This window comes from Ovis canadensis, chromosome X (genome assembly GCF_042477335.2).
Source record: "Ovis canadensis isolate MfBH-ARS-UI-01 breed Bighorn chromosome X, ARS-UI_OviCan_v2, whole genome shotgun sequence".
Lineage (NCBI taxonomy): Eukaryota > Metazoa > Chordata > Mammalia > Artiodactyla > Bovidae > Ovis > Ovis canadensis.
Genome location: NC_091727.1, coordinates 9632762 through 9654330, shown reverse-complemented (window position 1 = coordinate 9654330; position 21569 = coordinate 9632762). Strand labels below are relative to the sequence as shown.

General features: G+C 42.5%; 1 protein-coding gene across 5 annotated transcripts in view; it reads left to right on the top strand.

The window, feature by feature from the left end:
- MID1 (midline 1) overlaps positions 1 to 21569 on the top strand; it is a 413412-nt gene that overhangs the window by 253862 nt on the left and 137981 nt on the right. For 2 of the 5 annotated variants that reach the window (XM_070289738.1, XM_070289737.1), the window contains exon 2: positions 18088 to 18803. In XM_070289738.1, coding sequence (XP_070145839.1) covers positions 18144 to 18803 — 660 coding nt within the window. In that variant the 5' untranslated portion in view covers positions 18088 to 18143. Of the gene's footprint in view, positions 1 to 7033; positions 7451 to 18087; positions 18804 to 21569 lie in introns of those variants that run through there. The other 3 variants (XM_070289739.1, XM_070289741.1, XM_070289740.1) reach the window with 3 other exon arrangements.

The window sequence follows — 21569 nt, the reverse complement described above, 5'->3', positions numbered from 1 at the left end:
TTCCCATAATTCATCATTTTGTCTTTTTATGTTAGAAATAGTCAAAGTTGGACCTTAATGTCCTTGAAAAAGAGATCATTCCTTAAGGAAATCTGAAACTAAATATTTAACAGCCTGAGAGATTGAATCACAAGTCTCTGCTCAAACGCTGGAAAGTTTTTATCCCGAAATTAAGATGTTCTTTGCTTGTTTACTGGCAGAGGAATAAGACAAAATATCAGCCAAAAGCCTCCACAGATTTGGGCAGAAATTACTCCTTAGCTAAAGCTGACCTGAACTCACCCTTCTGCCTTCTAGCAAGTCATCCTTTCTGTTTCCTTTGTTTTATGGTTCCTTGAAATTACCAGGTTTTCTCGCCAGTTTCCCAGTTTATTTTATGTCTACCTCAATAAAATTCAGCCTCTCCCAGGGTATATACCTTTGCTGCCACATTCACTAGTGCATTCCCAGGGCCCCATCAATGCCTAGTACACAGCAAAACCTCAGAAATACCCATTGAATGAAAAAAGTAATCAGAGAAATGACTTTCTCTGTGGGTGTGCTCCAAAATCATTTTAAAAGAATTCTTTTTAATGCTTAAAGAAAGCCAAATGAATGTACATAAAGGATTCCTAATGTCATAAAAGTACAAAACTAGCTTACTCTTCCAATCTCTTAAGATGAGTTTAGGTTGAGAGTAGTGAAGAGTTAAAGTTCTAGACCAGATAAAGGCTGATTTGGGATGAATGAGGAAGTTATTAAGGATTAATGAAAAAGTCTGTTTGGGCTTCCCAGGTCCTGCAGTGGTAAAGAATCCACCTGCCAAAGCAGGAGAGACACAAGAGACACTGGCTTCAATCCCTGGGTTGGGAAGATCCCTTGGAGTAGGAAATGGCAACCCGCTCCAGTATTCTTGCCTGGAAAACTCCATGGACAGAAGAGCCTGACAGGCTACAGTCCATGGGTCTCCAAGAGTCAGTCACAACCGAGTATGCTCACACACACTGGGCAAAACCTACAGGTGGGGCTTACCTGCTCTCTGCCAGTTTTCTTGGTGTCAGCTGACCTTAGAGGATGGTGGGGATAAAAGACATGGAACATTGTCTTATGAGCTCCTCTTACTTCTGGTCTTCCATGGTACAGGGGTCATTTGTGTCAAATTAGCTGGCTAGAGAGGATAAGATGGTTGGATGACATCTCTGATTCAATGGAAATGAACTTGGGCAAACTCCGGGAGATGGTGAGGAACAGGGAAGCCTGGCATGCTGCAGTCCATGGCGTCACAAAGAGTCGGACACGACTTGGTGACTGAAGAGCAGCAATCGCTTCCTCTGCCATCACTGCTAGGAGGCCCAGGTCTCAATTCTTGGGACCACTACTGACCACATCTTCAGGAGGAGATGGAAGCGTTTCTTGGGGAATAATTCTTCATGGGTTTCTTATAGTTCTTTACCCCTCGTTAGCTGAGGTGCCGACTCCCTTTGTTCCAGGCTATCTTTCTAAGGACTTTTGTACAATGAATAGCCTTCAAAGGTCGAAAGAAAACATCGCCCTCCAGGGTAGAAAGCAGGATTGTCGCCCATTGTAATAAAGAACATGACGCCCTCCAGGGCAAATGCTGGGCTTGTTTGCTTGCAGTCCATTATCAAAGATGCAGGTTTCCAAAGCTTGGGGTTGCTCAGCTGGAATGTAAACCCTTGTGTGTGTCACTTACGCCTAGGCTGCCTGCTCCATGGGACTTGGGGACTTGTGAACAGGAAACACACGCTGCTCCCTGGGCCCTGACTCAGAAACGGTGTTTGTCTAATTCGGGACTCTCGTGTCTTCTGCCAGCGCTTTTCAGGAGGCTAACTGATTAGCTTGCAGGTAGCTTGAAACCCTTCACTGTTCTTGATGGTCCCCCATGCCCCACCCTGTGCTAAGGTCCTTTATTTCCTGCAAAATCAAAAATTCTGGCAAAGGATCCATGTGGGACAGAGAGACCTTCCCTGAGGAGCAGAGAACTGCAGCCTCAAGACCATGGTAGGCAATCCAGTGGTGATAAATAGAGGTACGTCCAAGTCTAGGAAATCGACATTGTCTATATGAAGATGATTACAGAGTAATTATTATAATAATAGGAATGCTAATTTATTACTCATAGACTCTTCCTTCACGTAAGATACTCCATGAACGTTATTCAATGAATAAATGGATCAGTAGCCTTCCTGCCTCCAAACATGATTTGAAGCGATTGCCAATGGAAAAAAAAAGAAAGCTCATTTGTGTATTGAAAGAAGAATGGGAAGAGGTGATTCAGGACAAGAAGGGGAGGAGGGTATGAAAGGTACATTTTTGCCAGGCACTTTTAAGGCTTTGTTTCACTTAATTCTCAAAGGACACTTCAATAAGGAAGCTCTAGAAAAATATGAAACGGCTCTGTGAATGTAAGGTCCACTGGGTAGCTGGCTCCTGTCCACCTCTGCTAGGAAATGGTGGATGCAGTTTGAACTCAGGTTTATCGGATTTTGAGGGACCCATTTCTCTGTACAACATCACACCGATGGCCTCATCCCAAACTGGGGCTTGCTGACAGCTCATCAAAGAGAAAGGTGGATGAAATGCGTGGTCTAAAAGAGGAGAGCCTGTTAGGTTCCTCTCTCATGGGTTTGCAAAGAGGTGAACACGACTTAGCAACTGAACAACAACAACTCATCTCACAATAGAAGGAAAAAATTGGGAAAGGGAAAAAGAAGAATATAAGGCAAATGTAGAGAAGAGGAAAAAAAGCCTGCAATTTTAGCTACAATGTCAGATAGGATATATTATTTACTGTTCTGAACCCCTTCAGCTTAGAAACTGCAATAATAACAATAATCATTCTTATTATGTAAGTCCATTAAGCTAAACACCTATGATCTTATTAAGTGTATCGTTCTACTAGCATCTTTAGCAGAATTTGCTTTGGAAGAAAAGTATAAGATGATAAAAGCATGACTTGACAAAACCTGGCTGTTCTGTTAATGCTAGCGAGTTAGCTGCAGCGATTGTTTCTCAAAGTAGAACCTTAGCTTCTCTGGGAGTTCTGGAAAGCTCTATGTAAAGGTTATCTTTAAAGTGTAAAAGCATGCTCTGAATGGAGAGTTTTTTCTATTTTTTTTTTTTTTTTGGTAAGAAAAAATTGATTTTCTTAGGAATATATGCTGTTAGCGCAGCTATCTAACAACAACAACAAAAAGAGTATTTTGTTTCAGATGGGGCAAAACATAGATCTAAAAATTTTAAGTGGGCCATGATTTGAAAGGGGAGTGATTAGTGTGATTTAAAGCAGTTTTAATTTTATACTTTAAAACTGTGTGTGTGTGTGTGTGTGTGTGTGTGTGTGTATTAATGATAACCTAATTTTACTGCCCCAGACTTAAAGATTTCTTGCTGCCTGGAAAACTAGTTCATCCGTTAGTACTGAAATTGATTCAAGGTATTTGTGCTCAAATTTCTCCCAAGAAGCCTCCCGCCTTTGTTCTGTAGGGACACCCAGTTCCGACACTGTTCTTAATATCCTGTTTTCGTTTGTCAGCCCTCTTGTCCTTTTCAATGCCCTGTTCCCATGTTCCCTGTCTGTCTCTCATGTGGTGCTTTACAATAACATTTCAGAACAAAAGAGTCCCTCCTCTTTCTGTTGCCTTTAAAAAAAAAAACAAAAAACAAAAAACAAAAAAACACTTCATTCCCTGGCTGTAGGGCTTGAGTGATCACGGGAAGTACTGAAAGCATGTTCTTCATCATAAGAGTTAACCAGGAGTTGTAAAGGAGGGTTGCTTTTCTTTATTTTTTAAGATCGCAAAGTGGCTTCAGGGTCTTGTGAACACAAGGATTTTGTGTATGGCTGACTTTGAAGTGGAGAGTAAAAGCAGTTTCCTTTGAGAAGAGGAACTATGATATTGGAGATAATTCCCGTCTATTCTTAGAATAAGAATTAGTTACTGTGTAACATTGTCATTACCTGAGGACACAGTTGTGCGTGTCATGTCCTCGACCCTAAGAGAAAAGTTGGACGTTGCCGTACTGGCCATCATCCACACCTATCTACTGATACATTTTCGTCCTGGTGATAAGACACGGGAAGGGGAGAGTGTACAAGAGGCAAGGGTTTTTCTAGGTAGAATTTTCTTGCAAAAATGCAATTCCACTGGTCTTGTCCTTCAGAGACTAGACCTCTTAGATGGTTTTGCTCATTTCGGGGTCACCTCTTCAGATATGAGTGACAGCTTTTGGGGGTCACTTTTAAAAGTTGGTGTGTTTCGATTTTTCATGTAGAAACTATTGACAGGTTTCTGTTTTTGCATGCAGGAAGGAAAGTTTTTTCTCATGCAGGACAGATGCTGTGACCAAGAGGTATGTGAAGAGTACTAGCAAGTCCCAAGGAATTTCACAAAGGTGCTTTTATACCCATATGTGTGTGGGTGTGTACATATATATCCACATGCATGTGTATGCTGCTGCTACTGCTAAGTCGCTTCAGTCGTGTCCGACTCTGTGCGACCCCATAGACGGCAGCCCACCAGGCTCCCCCGTCCTTGGGATTCTCCAGGCAAGAACACTGGAGTGGGTTGCCATTTCCTTCTCCAATGGGTGAAAGTGAAAAGTGAAAGGGAAGTTGCTCAGTTGTGTCCGACTCTTAGCGACCCCATGACTGCAGACTACCAGGCTCCTCCGTCCATGGCATTCTCCAGGCAAGAGTACTGGAGTGGGGTGCCACTGCCTTCTCCGATGCATGTGTATATATGGTTCCAAAGCTAACTGCATTGTAGGTATACATGGGATTTTATATAGACATAGAAGTAGTTCTCTGAATGTATGTGGAAGTGCCTACTGTATTCTGAATACACTTGGAAAAGCATTTAGGAAAGCCAGTATTGGAGCCCTTTTTATCTGATTGATTTCACAGGACTCAGTGGCCTCCATTTCTGCCACCACCACACTGTTGGGCCTGCTCATCCAGAAGGTTCGATTTAGATTTAGATTTCTGTCAGGAGACTAAATGTGACACATTCTCACTCCCTTCTTTCTCTTTCAAGTCTGCTCTCATGGCCTTCAGAACCAAATTCTTCCCTGACACCCAGTACAACACAGACCTGGAAAACATCAGTCATTTTCAATTTAGTGTAAAATAGGTTCCATTTGTCTTTAAAACCGGATGCTTTCTTTCTTAACATAAACTGGAAAAACTGAAATATCGGCGTCCCCCTGACAGTGGGAAATTTCCTGTCGAGGTGGTTGGATTGTGCACCCTAGAAGATGATAGAATTTGTTGTTGTTTATCATTTTCCTTGGCTTTTGTGGGACAGAGTAAATGTTTCCTGATGTCTCAGACTAGTTTTTCCACAACAGCGCCAAAATGTCTCAGAGAAATCTTGACAATTTTAATGTTGTTTTAACAAAAGCAGTCCTTTCAAATCTCTTGATGAACAGGTCTTTCCAGTTCTGTTGGATGATGTACATGTGTCCCTTCCATGGACAGTGAGGACTCCTTTGGGAAGTCATTTGTAGGTGAAATTGAGTAACCCCTTTGTTTATTGTTAAAAGACAAACAAAATTATGGTTTGTAGAGACATAAGTCTAGAAAATGTATGTTTGAGTTTTTATGTCCAAACATGCAAGGCATGCTTTGGTTTACCATGAGGGGTGCAGTGGCATGAAAGTAGGTGTCACAATGTGCAGCCCAGGTGACACAGGGAAGCCATTCTTGCCTGCTGCTTGCCCTTTATCAAGATTGTTCTCTAGGGACCTCCCTGGTGGTCAGGTAGTGAGGACTTCACCTTCCAATGCAAAGGTTGTGGGTTTGATCCCTGGTCAGGGTGCTAATACCCCACATGCCTCATGGCCAAAAAACCCAAAAACATAAAACAGAAGCAATATTGTAATGAATTCAATTAAGGTTTTAAAAATGGTTGACATCAAAAAAATAATTTTAAAAATGTTTGATGAACTTTGACATTAAAAAATGTTCTTTAACCTTCTTGGGTTGAGTCCAAATATCTGGTTGATAAATTGAATTGTGCAGGTTTGCAACCAATGTTCTTAATTTTCTTTTTTTGTTTTTCACACTTTCCTGATGATTTACTTTCATTGCAATTTCTTGCCTTGTGCAATGTGATAAGCAACATCCTTGAAAGAACTGCAGTGCAGGGCAAGTTTTTCTTTTTTTGCTTTTGGGAAGACGACTTCCCTTTCTTCCTTCAGACAATCAGTTTTTAAAAGATTACTTTCCATTCCTAATTCACTCTTTCTTTGCCATTCTGGAGAGTGAAATTTGGGACACTCATTGCAGATGTGTTGTATGTGTGTGTGTGTTTATGTTTGAATTATATGTACATATGCCTGCAGTACAGCAGACCCAGGTTCAATCTCTGGCCCGGGAAGATCCCCTGGAAAAGGGAATGGCAACCCACTCCAGTATTCCTGCCGGGAAAATCCCTTGGACAGAGGAGCCTGGCAGGCCACAGTCCATGGGGTCACAAAGAGTCAGACACAACTGAGCAGCTTTAACTTTTGTATGTACATATACACATGTGATACGCCTATATGATATGCATGTACACAATATATGTATACATAATATATATACATATGTATGTATATATGTAAAGCTTGCTTGTGAGTGTATGCACATATGTGTATATTTTATAGGTATAGTTTCAGTTGTTTCTCAGGATGACAGATTATGATTTAGATCTCTCTTTCTCAAAGAAACAATGACTGCTTTATTGTGTCTGTACAAGAGATCATGACTCCTGATATAGCATTAAAAAAAAAAACCTTCTCGATAGTGTATTTTAATTCAAAAGATAGATGCAAGGTAATACATATATTATTTTAAAAAATAACAAAGCAGTGTCCCGAGCATAATGTGATCACGTACTCAGAAGGAGGCTAAGAGGATCAAAATGCAAGGGAATCCTATGCCCGTTGGTGACCCCGGGCAGTGGGCAGGCATGACTCCCATTGGCAGTGTACAAAGCTGGCATCCGGCGCTTAGCCGTCGGACACTGACCCGCTCTTGATCCCTGTGAGCAGTGAGGGTACAGATCCTAGTGGCAAATCATGCTTTGGGGGTGGAGGTACTAGGCAGTGGGTATTGACCTGACCTGAGCTGCCTTTTCATTTGGTTCAGATGAGCACTGAGTGGGCTAGGGCCCAGGGGAGCCACGACGGGGTCCGAGGAAAGGGCAGTTTGAAAAGCCAGAGAGAGTTTTGATTCTTCAACTCAGCAAGCCTGGCGGGGTGGATGAGGTGGAGCTGGCCTTCCTGGAATTGTCGCGTCGATTTTCCTGTTGTGTTTCACTGTTGACGCTCTCACAGACATACAGGACCGCTCCGGCACTGCCTGCCACCCACCATCTGGTCTCGGTGGCCTGTGTGTCATTTCGTGGGTCCCCCTCCTCTGCCTACGGCGATGTTTCTTCAGAAAGAACTAGGGTGCAGTCCATTGGTGGGTATTCAAGGCAATCTTTTCGTAAGAATCTGTGGAGATGCTAAAAGAACTCTTTTGGACAACTGTGCTGTTTCCTGTTTTTAATCTGTTTATCCGTCTTTCAGTAGGATGAATGGCATTTCTGAGACTGTTGAGGGAGTTTCTTCACTCTTAAGACAGGGCAGAATCAAGCAGTTATTCCTGGAGAAATCAGGATGGCTTTTTTTTTGCATTGTCATTTGTGTCTTTTTGCTTATCTGCTTGTATAAATGAACTCCAGAAGGTGTATTTAAGCATTCTGTTAAGTAAATTTGGAAGACTGGGTTTCAATTAAAATAACCAGACAGTGTGACCTAGCTCCCATTTCTCCTTAATTTTTATCATTAAAGCCTGCATATCCCTAAAGACATCTGCCAGGCTTCCAAGTGATTCTTTTCAGGAATGTTCATTCATTATTAATCAGGTTGTGTGGGCAAGAGAGTATGTGATTATTTTAAAGAATGTCCTAGAGATCCAATTACTAAAAAATGAGCGAGTTCTAGACAGATGTGGATGGACAGAAAAGGGTTTGCAAACAGATTAATTCAATTTGCATGAATTCCACTAGGTGGGTGTTGACTGAAATTAAAAATCTTTCCTGATTCTCAGTTCAGGTATCAGGTAAAACATTTTTAACTCCAGCACTCCTTAGAATACAGGAGAAATGACAACTGATTAAAAATACCTCTTGTCCTCATTAGTTATTTTAAAACTTGGGGCTAGTGCCTCAGTGCTTATCTGCTTGTCACTTTTTGTTTTTCTATCAGTTCCTCTGGTCCCCTACAATTTGGTTGGCAGAAATTTTCACTTGTCTGCTGTGATGAAGTGAACGAATTTGTGTGCTGATGGTTGGAGGTTAACCACACTGATACTTCAGAGGGATTACCTTTAGAAGGTTATGGGATCGCTTTTTTCACCCGTTCCTACTCGATGTATTATTTCTACTGTTGCTTTAAGAGCCCTTTTGCATTTTGACTGTTCTGTGCTGTAACTTGGGGTGGGATAAATTGTGGTATCAGTTTCTAGGCTTTCAGGTTGCCTTTACATTCAGTTGGAGCTCCCTTGATCCCTCTTTCCATCCTATGGTTCTCTTTTATTGTGCATTTACTGACTCACCTGCTTCTCAGATCAGCCAGGATTCTAATGAGTAAAATAGTATTTGGATAGTGTTTTTACTGTGTGGTATTTATAACTCAAAAATGAAAAACTAAACCAGGATAGAATATGCAGATGTTGAGTGCTTGTATTATGTTTTAAAAATACTTGGTTTGTGGTGAATTCATCTGGGGTGGAGCTCTCAGTTTTTACTGAGTTTCTGTTAGATCATGTTTGGGGTTTGGAGATGCAGTTTATCTGACGTGAGACCAAGTCCTTTCTGAGTTTAGTCTCTTTTGCAAATCCTGCCTCACCAACTGAGGTTCAGTTTCAGTATTCTCCAATTCCCAAGTTTTTAGTCCTCTGAAAGTCTGTATTTCTGCTGATCCAAGATGAAAACATTATTCCACCGTCCTTTAAAAAATACTCCACCTATGGCTCTGGAAAAGAGAGAATCCCGTAGCAAAAATTCAGATGGCAGTAAATCTGCTCAGTCTTAATTACTTATGTGAAAAGAGAGAACAGGAAATTGACTTGATCCTGTTTCTGAAATTTATGACTCTTGAAGAAGTAAATGTATGCATAGCATTTCCGAAGCTGTCTCTTTTTTCTGATACTTTTAGGAATTTCCTTTTCCAAACCAGTTTTAGGTGACTTGGTGTAACGTTGTGTAGTTTTGACAGCGTTTTTCCTCTCAGTTGCATTTTGGTAAAACATCAAGCTTGGTTTCCATACGCCAGAGCTATTTATGGGGAGAGATGGAGGGAAGTGCCTTGCAAATCATCTGGGCAGTGGCTGAGAGTGACCTGATATTAACAGTTGACCACAGGCCACCCAGTGTTGGTATCCAAGTTTCTTCCTTGGTCTGGTGACTCATTAATTTCCCTCATGGTGATGGCTTTCAGAACTGTACAAAGTGAGGGCCTAAAAGTAAAATTATAGGTGGCTAAAATGCATGTTCTTTTTCACAGTCTCCAAATGAGAAAAGTGATTACTTTTGATGGAGTATGCAGGCATGACATAGAATACCTGTAGGGAAGCATTGAGAGTGGATTTACCTTATGATTAAGACACCAATGTCTCTATTAAGAGAAGTTGGGAATAAAAAAGTCAGGGATGATGTGCTAACAGTTGTGTGCATGTAAAGTCGCCTCAGTCATGGCCGACTCTTTGTGACCCCACGGACTATAGCCCACCAGGATCCTTTGTCTGTGGGATTCTCCAGGCAAGAGTGTTGGAGTGGGTTGCCATACCCTTCTCCAGGGCATCTTCCTGACCCAGGGATAGAACCCGAGTCTCTTAAGGCAGGTTCTTTACCATTGGAGTCACTTGAGAAGTTCACAATTTAATGTCTCCTTTTTCTAGCAGGTGATTGAATTCATAGAATGCCCTTGGTCTGGAGATTCCTTGGTCACTTCTTGATTTTATATATATAAATTTTATATGATTTGATTATATATATATGTATGTGTGTATATATATATATATATATATATATATATATATATATATATATATATGGGTGAAATTCCCATGAGACTTTGAACTGGAAAGGCTGCTCATCAACTTTGACCAGAGATTAAACTTTGCAGTGCATGCCATCTTCACAGGGGTCCTAGGTGTTTCTTCAAGGTGCAGGTTATCTTTGTCACAGCAGAAGTCAGGAGAGACTACAAGGACTAAAGCTGCGAAATCCTAAAATGAGCTACCGAGCAGGATGGTGGGAAGGCTTGTGACAGCAGAGGCAGGGAGTTAAATGTTTTCTCTGCGTTATCTTGTCAGATGAATAGTTTTGCCTCTTCAAAGCAGAAGGCAAAAAAGATAAAACCAACATATATGAACCCTCTTAACTTCTGTCTCCCTGCTTTAGCACATTGATCCCTAAGGGCACTCCTGCTGAGTTCAGCCATCTCCCTTCTCGAGCCTAATACCATATCTGAATTCTTTCAGTCCCAATGACCTTGTCTTCTATTGGGAACTTTCTCCTCCCATCTCTTTGCTTCCATATCCTGTACCCTGGACAACAGAAGGCCTTTCTCCCTCAGGGAAAGTCCTCCTCCTGGAATGAATGCTGGTTAAAGATGATGATACCTGGAGCCCAGAGGGAGCAGTGGCTTCTTCCGAGGCACCTGGGTCAGCCAGCTCACCATAAGCATCGCCTGGGTGTCCAGGTGCAGTCTCTCTACAGTGCTCGCTGCTAGCTCTCCTGCAGGCTTTCTATTGATGAAAGTGAAAGTGAAACTCACTTAATCATGTCCGCCTCTTTGCGAACCCATGGACTGTAGCCCACCAGGCTCCTCTGTCCGTGGAATTCTCTAAGCAAGAATACTGGAGTAGATTGCCTTTCCCTTCTCCAGGGGATCTTCCTGACCAGGAATCGAACCCAGGTCTTCTGCATTGTATGCAGATTCTTTACCAGCTGAGCCACCAGGCTGACTGGTGATGAATTTTCTGTTGATCTATAGATGATTTTTCCTTAACTGCCAAAGGCATGAGTGTCTTATATCCAACTTGTATCATGCAGAGTTTTGAAGGGGGAGGTAGTCTTTTGGCTCAGGCTATCTATTCACAGTTGGCCTCAAATTTTGACTATGAATGTTACCTCCATGTGAGATTCATGTTTGTGCTCACACATGCCTGCCTATATCAGTCCCAGGGCTAATCTGATTCTATTGAATGAATGATGAAAGAAGATGACTCATTTAAACCTGCGACTCATTACTGATCACTCTGTTGGGTACTAGGAAATACTCCTTTTAAATAAATATTTTAGTTATTTTGTGAAGAGGATAGTTATTTTGTTTTGTGTCTTTCAGCTACAGCTTTACTTGGCTAATGGTAAACATGTAAGACATGTCACGCTATTTAGAGCCATCGTTTAAAACGTTCTTCTTGTGGAATGTGAAATCCCTCAATACCATAGTGGCCAGGTCTCTTCGGACCTCTTGGAAGCTTGTCTCTCATTTTTTTAAAAAAAAGCAGAAAACAAAAGAAAATGGAGCATGAAACAAACAAAAAAAAGTGACAAGAGAAAAAAATGATTTGTGCTAGGAAGAAAAGCAAAGACAACTGCTAAGAGCAGAAAACAGTCCCATTTCCTGGGTCTCTGGTACAGGAGGTGAGTGATTGGGACTAAGATTAAAGAAGCAGCTTGGGAGAAAATTGGGCAAGATTTCTAAAAGATAAGATGTCAGGACTGAGACTTTGGGCAGCAGGGAGCTGCTCAAAGTTTTGTGCCTTTAAGAGAAGTCACCAGAAGAAATGATGATGCCAAAGCATGTTGCAAAGGTAAAACTGAAAGACAAAAAGTGGGAGGCAATAAGTCAAATTAGGAGGTAGGTTTGTTCTTGTGTGGGGTTTGTTTTTGTTCGTTTGTTTTGGGCAATAGTTTGGGAATGCAGTAAAAATCTGGATCAGCACAGAGGCAGTAAAAACAGAGAAGTCAAAGAACTGTAAGATTTGGTATTTACATGTCTTGGCTAGTGATTTGGATGTGGGGAAAGGTGAGTGTATGGTTTCCTATTGATGCTGTGACAAAGTACCACAAGCTTCATGGCATTAAAGAAGAACACTGGGAGTCATTAAATCTGACACTGGTCTCACTGGGCTATAATTAAGGTATATCTACAAGGCTGTATTCCTTCTGTAAGTTCTAGCTGTGGTCCCCATCTTTTTTGGCACTAGGAACCAGTTTTATGGAGAATAATTTTTCTGTGGACCAGGGTTGGGGGATGGTTTCAGGATGATTCAAGTGCATTACATTTATGGTGCACTTTCTCTTAGTACGACATCAGCTCCATCTCAGATCATCAAGCATTGTATCCCAGAGGTTGGGGACCCCTGATCTAAAAGATAATCTGTTTATTTTCTGTATCTTCTGAAGGCTGCCCATATTGCTTGGCTTATGGCCTCCTCCCATTTTCAAAGCAGTGTCTTATCAGGTCTTTTTCAAGTAGCGTCATCTGACACTTCTCTCTTACTTCCCATTTCCACTTTTAAGGACTCTCATGATTATATTGAGTCCTACTGGATGATGTAGGCTCATCTCCTTGTTTCAAGGTCAGCTGCTTAGCAGCCTTAATTTCCATCTGCAACCTGAACTCCCGTTTGCTTTGTAAGATAGCTTTGGTGGGGCAGGGGCATGATTCTGCCTCCCCTGAGAGGGAGGAGTAGAAAATGAGGCAAGCCTCTGAGTTGTGCTAATCAGGAGAATGGAAGCACCATGAGGAGATACCAGGAGGCTTGGAGGGTGGATGGGTTTGGGACAGAAGCTACTGAGTCCCATGAGATGCACACTGTGAGTTGAGGTGCTTATAGTAAATGAAGCAAGGTACTGTCCATGCTATGAGATGGTGCTGTGAGAGTCTCACAAGCCTAGGAGTCAGAGAGGCAGTACATGGATGAACAAACAACCTGGACAGCTTTTTGATGGAAGATAGGCTGGCCCTTTTAAAAACACCTAGGCTTTGTGGCTCAGCTGGTAAAGAATCTGCCTGCCAATGCAGAAGACTCAAGAGACGCTGGTTCGATCCCTGGGTCAGGAAGATCCCCTGGAGTAGGAAATGGCAACCTGCTCCCCAGTATTCTTCCCTGGAAAATTCTATGGACAGAGGAGCCTGGTGGGCTACAGCCCATGGGGTTGCAAAGAGTCGGAGGTGACTGACTGTACATGCACACACACACAGGCTTGGCTTAGCTGGAGGAGAAGTCAGATGTGTTTAGAGAAGAAAACCAGAAAAGCCCCATCTCAGTGCTACACAAAATGGGGAAGGGGAGGTAAAGGAGGCAGGGAGAGGTGTGGAAAATAAATATCCATTTATTCATTTTTCATTTTAAAGAAGTGCTTTCCTCCGAAGTCTTGAGTCTGTAAGAAAGTTTTTTGAAAAGATGTCTGGCGGCCAGTGCTCCCCAGGATCCAGTGCTTAGCTGCATCCTGTGACCAAAGACTCTACCGCTGAGGGCTGTGATTGGAGAGAATTGGAGAGAACATCTGTGGGCGCTACCTCAGGGACACACAGCTAAGAAAGAGCAGAGCTGTGGATCAGACTCCATTGTCTGGCCACCTGCCTGCCTCTCTCCCCTCACTTTTCTGTGACCTATTATGGACCATAAATGGTGGACGAGCAGAGGTGTGAAATGTGAATTGTTTTTCATCCCTGGTTTGTTGCAAAGGTTCCCACGATGACCGACATCCTCCTCTGAATGAGAACCAATCAGCCCATTCAGAAATATCTGGAGCTATAGCATTTCCTGACGGTGATATGCACGTCTGATTTCCTTCCATTGTAGTGAAGGCTAAGAGTCAATGTCTCTCTCTCTCTCTCTTAATAGGAGGCCTGGAAATTAAATTTCAGGAGTTCAAAAAAGAAAAAGATAACATTTTGCACAAAATCTACTCCCACTCCCACATCTCGGTGTGCTTGATGACCCCTCTTCATCTTTAAAACCCACCTTGCATGTTGCCTCCTTCAGGAAGCTTCTACATCCTCTTCTCCCCCAGTCTTTTGTTATGTTGGATGACAATTTGTTTTTTCTCTCCCATAATAGACCATAAGATCACTGAAGGTGGAGGGGGGTGGGCGGGTGTTACCATTAGTTGTTCCAAGACCCCTTACCTAGAGGGAGTTCACTATTTGGTGAAAGAATGAATAGCATTTTCATGTCTCAAAAAAAAAAAAAAAGATTATTTTAAAGAAAGCTAGAAAATAAGCCATGCCATTTTTTTTTAAAGAGAAGGGAATGGCATCTGTGCTTAGTGGTAATATATTGTTGAGTGGTTTCACGAGAATATCGCTACCATGGGAAAACCTGGATAAAAGTAATAAAGATGAGATCTGCTGTAGACAGCAAATCAAAATCCCTTCCTTTCTGGCAGCCTACAGGTCAGAGGTTCAGAAAAATGGCCAAATCTCACTTTGCATCTCGATATTTTGTCATCACTTAATACAATTAACCAAAAGCGTTTATAGTGTAGATTCTTGTATAAAGCACCACGCCAAGCGCCAGGGCAATAAAAGAAAAAAATGATCCATTTCTGAGCGGCTGCTATTAAATCATTCTTAGGTAAATTGCCCCTGAGGACTTGACTCACATCGTGTCCATGGATGGCAGGGTAGAATCCTGTCGTCTGGCATTTCCCATTAGCACTCAAAACTTGTATGCGCTTGTTGAGGTCTTATCCTGCCGGCATGGCTATTGTTGCCAGTGCAGCATTTTATTCATACCTCTCTGAAAGTGCTCTTCATTTCTATTTTGTTGACTGTACATGTCTCTGTCTTCTAAAATACGAGTCAGCAGAATAAGATATGTATGCCAGCTTGCTACCTGCTTTTGTAAATATAATCCCATTGGACAGCCATGATCATTCATTTCTGTATTGCATATGACTGCTTTTGCCTGCTACAGTGGCAAAATTGAGTCACAACAGAGACTGTCTGGCCGGCAGTACCAGAAACATGTACTGCCTTGGCCATGATAGAGAAAGTTTGCTGACTTCTGTTCTGACATATTGAGAGATTATTGAAAGCAAGGGTTATGTTTTATTGTTTCTGGGTTCAGCCCCAATGTTGGTACTTATTTTAACTCAATCAATGAATGTTCAAGTCTTAATGTGTGTGAGGCACTGTTTAGGTGCTGGTGGTATGTCCCTCAAAGAGCAAAGCAAAGTCTGTGCCCTCCTAGAGCTTGATACTCTAGTGGTGGGGCCATGGGGAGAGATGGAGCAGTGAACAAACTAATAGACTATGTTGGTGAATGTTATGGAAGGAAACAAATGGAGATGGGGAAGACAGGTTGCCATGATGGGTAAATGGGTGGTCGCAGTGGGAGTAGGGGAATTCATTTCATGTGGGTTCACGAAGAAGGTGATGAGCAGAGAGTCATTCCAATGGCCTTGCCAAGGGGAGGCAGGACGTGCGTGGTGCGTTTGAGAGATCGCAAGGAGGCTATGTGCCCAGAGCAGAAGAAGGGCTGGCGTGGGAGGAAATGAGGTCACTGTCTGAGTCTGTGTTTTCTAGGGCTGGTTTTATTCTATGAACTTCTCCCTGAGTGAGACGGGAAACCCCTGGAGGCTTGAGTAGAGGCGAGGCAGGCTCTGTCATGTGTTAACAGGCTCTTCTGAGTAGAGGATAGACTATGGGGGGTGGGGGGCAACAGTGAGAAGAAGCCAGGAGACCGTTTAGAAAAATACTGTGATCATCCAGGTAGGGGAGGATGTTGGCTTGGCCCGTGATCATAGAGGGAAGGAGATGAGGAGGAGGCCTGATTCCAGCTTCTCGAGCCAGCTCACTATCTAGCATTCAGTAAATGTCTCTTGGATAAAATCTCAGTGTTTCCCTTGAGGTCCACAGTGGAATCCCCTCTAGAAATTCTGACACCTGCCTAAAAATGCAATCATCAAAGCTCTCCAGACAAGCTCAGTCCTCTGGTGAGATCCGTCCGTAGGTGTTCTTGTTTCCCCTGCCAACATAGTAGACCAAAGTATCTACCGTTTTCCTTTACTTGACATGCTTCTGCTGATGGTAAGTGAGAAGATATTTGATTGAGAGATTATTCTGTTTTCCCATGATTAACCAAAATGATGATTAATGGGTAAAACCTTTCAATTTATTCTAAGCTATCTGTAGGAAGGAGTTGGCCAGGACTGAGTGCAGATCATAAGTTTCCCAAAACAGCAGCCCTGGGCTTTCCATTGCAGGTCGTGGAATGATAAGCAATCTTTAATATTTCAAATCTCAGCTGCCCGTTTATCCTTTCTTATATAGTTAATATCAGAAGATGGCTGGAGAGGTTTTTAAGATGCCAGGCTTCTATGAAGCTGGCAGTTCTTTAATTTTTCACAAGGCCGGCACATCCTTTATGCTTTTAATGATCAGCTACCGTTCAGTTGATAACAAGATGAGCATTGGTTTAACCAAAGCACACCATGGTATTTCTGAGGGATGCTGTTTCAGAGAGGGTGAGGGCATTCTAGAAACAGCGAATTTTGTAAATAAATGGAGGTGTGAATACAAAAAGGCTGATTGTCAGAATCACTAAACAGAGCTTCGGATGTGAAGCCTTCCCATGAAACCGGCTGAGAAAACCCCCTGGAGGGTGATTTGAACATCGCCTCCACTGGGTGAACTGCACTACTGGGTGAACGGCACGATTCTCCCACAGTCCGCAGCGGGCTGCATCTAATGCGCCCGTCACTGTTGCGCAGACCTCTGCTAATGGCCTTGAAAGGGAGAAGGTTCAAAGAGGCTTGGTTCCCAGGCCTGCTAATGAGCATGAGGCCTCTTCCCTCTTAATGAGCCAGGGTTTATGTGGGATTCTTTGCCCTCCCCTTTTTGAAGGGAAGGCAGGCGAGAGTTCACAAAAGCAGCAAGTCTTGCCGTCAAGGGGAGCATGCAGCTGGGCCACCCGAAGACAGCCTGGAGGGGAGCAACAAAGCTGCCAGAGGTCGTGCCCAGGCCAACGTGGCTCTGAGTGTGAGGCTGGACTCCTGCTAGCCCTGCCTGTCGCTGGCTACAGTGACAACCCCTTGATGGGAGATTTTAGGCTGGGAGGGTTGCTTATGGTCCGTTGGCAGCCCTTTAAATTTCCTCGGTGGAGCGCGACTACCTTCAAGTGCTTTCTAAACTGTAATCGTCACCATTGTTATAACTTAGCAAATGAATATTGTAGCCACTACGATCCTTGTTCTCATGAACCACATTGTTGGTACTCACTGGTCCTCAGCTCACCGCAGTCACTAAAAAGGCCCCCAGATATTTTTCTCCACTTCTCTCTGCCCACCCACGTCCCACTGCTGGATTAAACAATAGAATTATTCAGTAGAGTAACAAATACATGCCAGCAACGTTCCCTCTATCACAATCATCTTTGTGAAAGTCACTTGTTTTTTTTCTTGGGGGTGTATTTGGGAAACTAACATCCCCGGTTGCAGCGTTATGATTGCCAGTGAAACCACGCAATTGATTTCATACACATTTCACTCTACAATAACTGCCTTTCTCCTCTGAAGCCTGGTTCAGTATCACAGAGTAGCAGCCCTTAAAGCACATATACTTAACGTGTCAACTCATAAATGCAAGGTCATAAAAGACTGTAGTTCATTAATTACTGTTTCTACATTTTTGTTTTAAAACACAAGGAGAACTTGGTCATAACACAATAAGATTATTGTGATTAGATATGGAAATTATGGTTTCAAGAACTTGCCGGTTTGGAGGGAGTCCCTTTAAAGAACAAAATTGCAAAAAAGAAAAAATACATTAAATTAAAAAAAAATGCTGCTTTTGGCGACAGGAACCTTGAGGAGATGTTAGCTGATATGCTGGCTTTGGGTTTTCTCCCCCCCACCCCCCGCCGCCCTGCCCCCCGCCTTATTTCCCCAGTGAATAGAGAATTATTTGGAATGTACACACATTTACCCTCCCATGACCTGTGTGTGGAATTATTCTGAGATGCACTCAAAGCTGACAGCCCCCCATGGCTGACCCCCTCACGCCTAATCACATCTTACTTTCTGTTTCCAGATAGCTGATCAGCTTCCTTGGATTTTGCTGATGACCCAGGAGAGCTTTGCCTGAAGATGGAAACACTGGAGTCGGAGCTGACCTGCCCTATTTGTCTGGAGCTCTTCGAGGACCCTCTCCTGCTCCCCTGCGCACACAGCCTCTGCTTCAACTGTGCCCACCGCATCCTGGTGTCACACTGCGCCACCAACGAGTCCGTGGAGTCCATCACCGCCTTCCAGTGCCCCACCTGCCGACATGTCATCACGCTCAGCCAGCGAGGTCTAGACGGGCTCAAGCGCAACGTCACCCTCCAGAACATCATCGACAGGTTCCAGAAAGCTTCAGTGAGCGGGCCCAATTCCCCCAGCGAGACCCGCCGCGAGCGGGCATTCGACGCCAACAGCATGACCTCGGCCGAGAAAGTCCTCTGCCAGTTCTGTGACCAGGATCCTGCCCAGGATGCCGTGAAGACCTGTGTCACTTGCGAAGTGTCCTACTGTGACGAGTGCCTAAAAGCCACTCACCCGAACAAGAAGCCCTTCACAGGCCACCGTCTCATTGAGCCCATCCCGGACTCGCACATCCGGGGGCTGATGTGCCTGGAACACGAGGATGAGAAGGTGAATATGTACTGCGTGACCGATGACCAGTTAATCTGTGCCTTGTGTAAACTGGTCGGGCGGCACCGAGATCATCAGGTGGCAGCTTTGAGTGAGCGCTATGACAAATTGAAGGTTAGTCTTATCCGCCTTAAGCCAAACCCCTTTGTGCCAGCAAATGTCATGGAAAGAAAAAGTGTATTCACTGCTAGCTACGTGGCAGGTGAAGGTTGTCTCTTCGCCTTTTGTTATCTGATTCGTTATAGCATGTTTTTTTGGCAGCCTGGCCATGTTACACAATAAGAGTATCTTGTAAAAGTTGACTGCTGCTTGTAGTGTTAGCGTTGTCAAGGTGAGAGTGAATTCGGAAAAATCTGGATTATTTTCAGTCCTTGTAGTTGAGAGAGAGCAGGAGAGAGAGAGAGCAAGAAGGAATAGCAGATAAAATCTGGGTTTAGCATTTGTGGGAGCATTTATTTTCCTCACTCGTTTCACTGGCATCGTACTAGTATCTAGTTACTGCCCAAACAAAGAAGAGAGGGAAGAGGAATGCCTAGAGCAAATGTGGGATTTTAGACATGTGACCTTTTATTCCTGGAGTAAATGATATCTAGCTTACTGGTGGACTGGAATGTTCCAATTGTCTCGGATTTACAAAAGAATTTCTTGTTGTGGAAGCTTTTTAACCCAGTAAGGGTAGGGGCAAGTATGTTTAACTTCATTTTTACCCTGGAACTCCGAACCGAACTCTGGCTTAGGGAATGATAATTAATATGACTATCCATCACATTTTAAAAATCACTCTCTAAACATGGAGAGAAGGCCCCAGGGGAGAAATAAGCCAGGTCTCCAGGTGTCTGTTCATCTGCGGGCAGCGGTGGGTCTAATTATTGCCAACTCAGCCGAGCGAGTTTGCTCTGATCATGAGACACTTCTGTCGATTCTGTTCACCAGCTAATTTTAGATCATAAGATGCCAATTAAAAGGAAAGGAAGTATGAATTAAGAGCTTTGAGTAAATATATATTGAAGTCCTTCCTCTCAGGACACACAACACCATGTTGTTGAGCAAACACAATGAATCACATGATCAAAAGCATTACTGCTCAGAGCAGATCATCACCTCTCACTAATAGTTCCTGTCACTTTTTCTCGCTGCTGATGTGGGCTTGTGTTTATGGGGACCACGTCGTGATCTTTGCTTTCAAACATCATTTGGGGAACAAACCTATCACCTGAGCAGCATGCCTCACTCAAAGTATTCATTGACAACTGGTACAGATCAATCTAGGAAGTTAAGCCCGAGGATGGGGGCAATAGAGAGAAAGGAAGACAGATGCTGACTGGATTTCTAGTGTCATGCACAAAGGTGGCCAAAAGCACACCTCCCAAATTCTTAATAGCAAAGCAACGTGTGCGTGAATTGTATTGCTAAAATTCTTCAGCAATTGCTGTGGCTATCAGATTTTAGAAACTATGGTGATCCTTCTGCCCTTTTTTGGTGGGGGACAGAATGTGTAGGATGATTGAACATGGGTGCTTCTTTTCCCCCTCCTTTTTTAAAAAACTGAAGTATAGTTATTTACAGTGTTGTGCTAGTTTCAGATGTACAGCTAAGTGATTCAGTTTTATATATTTATATATATATGTGTGTGTGTGTATATATAATAGATATATTATATGCTGTCTTTTTCAGATTCTTTTCCCTTATAGGTTATTACAAAATGTTGAGTAGCATTCCCTGTGCTCTATAGTAGATCCTTGCTGGTTGTCTATTTTATATATAGTAGTGTGTATATGTTACTTCCAAATTCCTAATTTATTCCTCTCCCCAACCTTTCACCTTTGGTAAGCATAAGTTTGTTTTCAAGAAGGTAAGTGTTTTTGCTTTCCAAAACGTAAAGCTACCAGATTGGATTTTTTTCTTCATAAAAAAAATGTTTCTATAATTGGATTAACACTGCTCTTAATGACCACGTGTGAAAACACCACACTGAGGATCGATATTCAGCAACTCCAAGACTTGATATTTAAACCTGGTATTTGAGTTCTTCTCACTACTTTTGTCCCATCAGAGGAGTCCTTTAGTTATTTACATCTCCAAATTTAAGAGGAGACACTTATGTGCTCTAGCCCATTTTGTGATAAAAATGAAATTCTTCAATTATGAGCCCCAAACACTTGTCTAATCAAGCCAGTAGGCTAGTGGTCATTTATACTGTCACCAGAAGGGCCTGACAGTTTATGATCCTGGTAGATTTTATCTTTGAATTACAGAAATATAAGCATCTAAACAGCACCCAGTAGACTGAAACACATTTATAGCTGCTCAACAAAGTATGCGTATAAGCATTTATTTACAGCCATTTCACAAAATATGCTTATCAGCATTTAAACAAATAACATGCTAGCATAGCCTGTTCGTTCTAAAACATGCCACTTATGTTAGAACAAAAAAATCATAGAATAGATGACATTTGGGTGTCCATGGTATTTTAAAACCTAAGTACAGTATAAACATCAGGTTTTTGAGAAAGGAATAGCATACTGAAAGGACCAAAACAAAAAAAATGGTATTTTTGTTTATTACTTTGACCTGAGAAAGTAAATGAGTTCTGTTAGTATATTTTCCTGAGACTTTAGCATCACTTACAAAAATGGATTTCTGATGATATGGAAACAAAAGCATGGAGAAATTTGAGGATGCTTTCATTCATAATGTGATAGATTTGCTTTACTTACTTGAATATGTAAGGACTAAGGTGTCTGCTGTTTGAATTTTTTTTTTTTTACTTCTGTTAGTATAAGTCCATTATTTGAAGAAAGGGAATTCTGCAGTGATCATGAAGAATAATTCTTTCAATAACACTCAATAACTTAGAGAGATATTTTTTCATTAGTT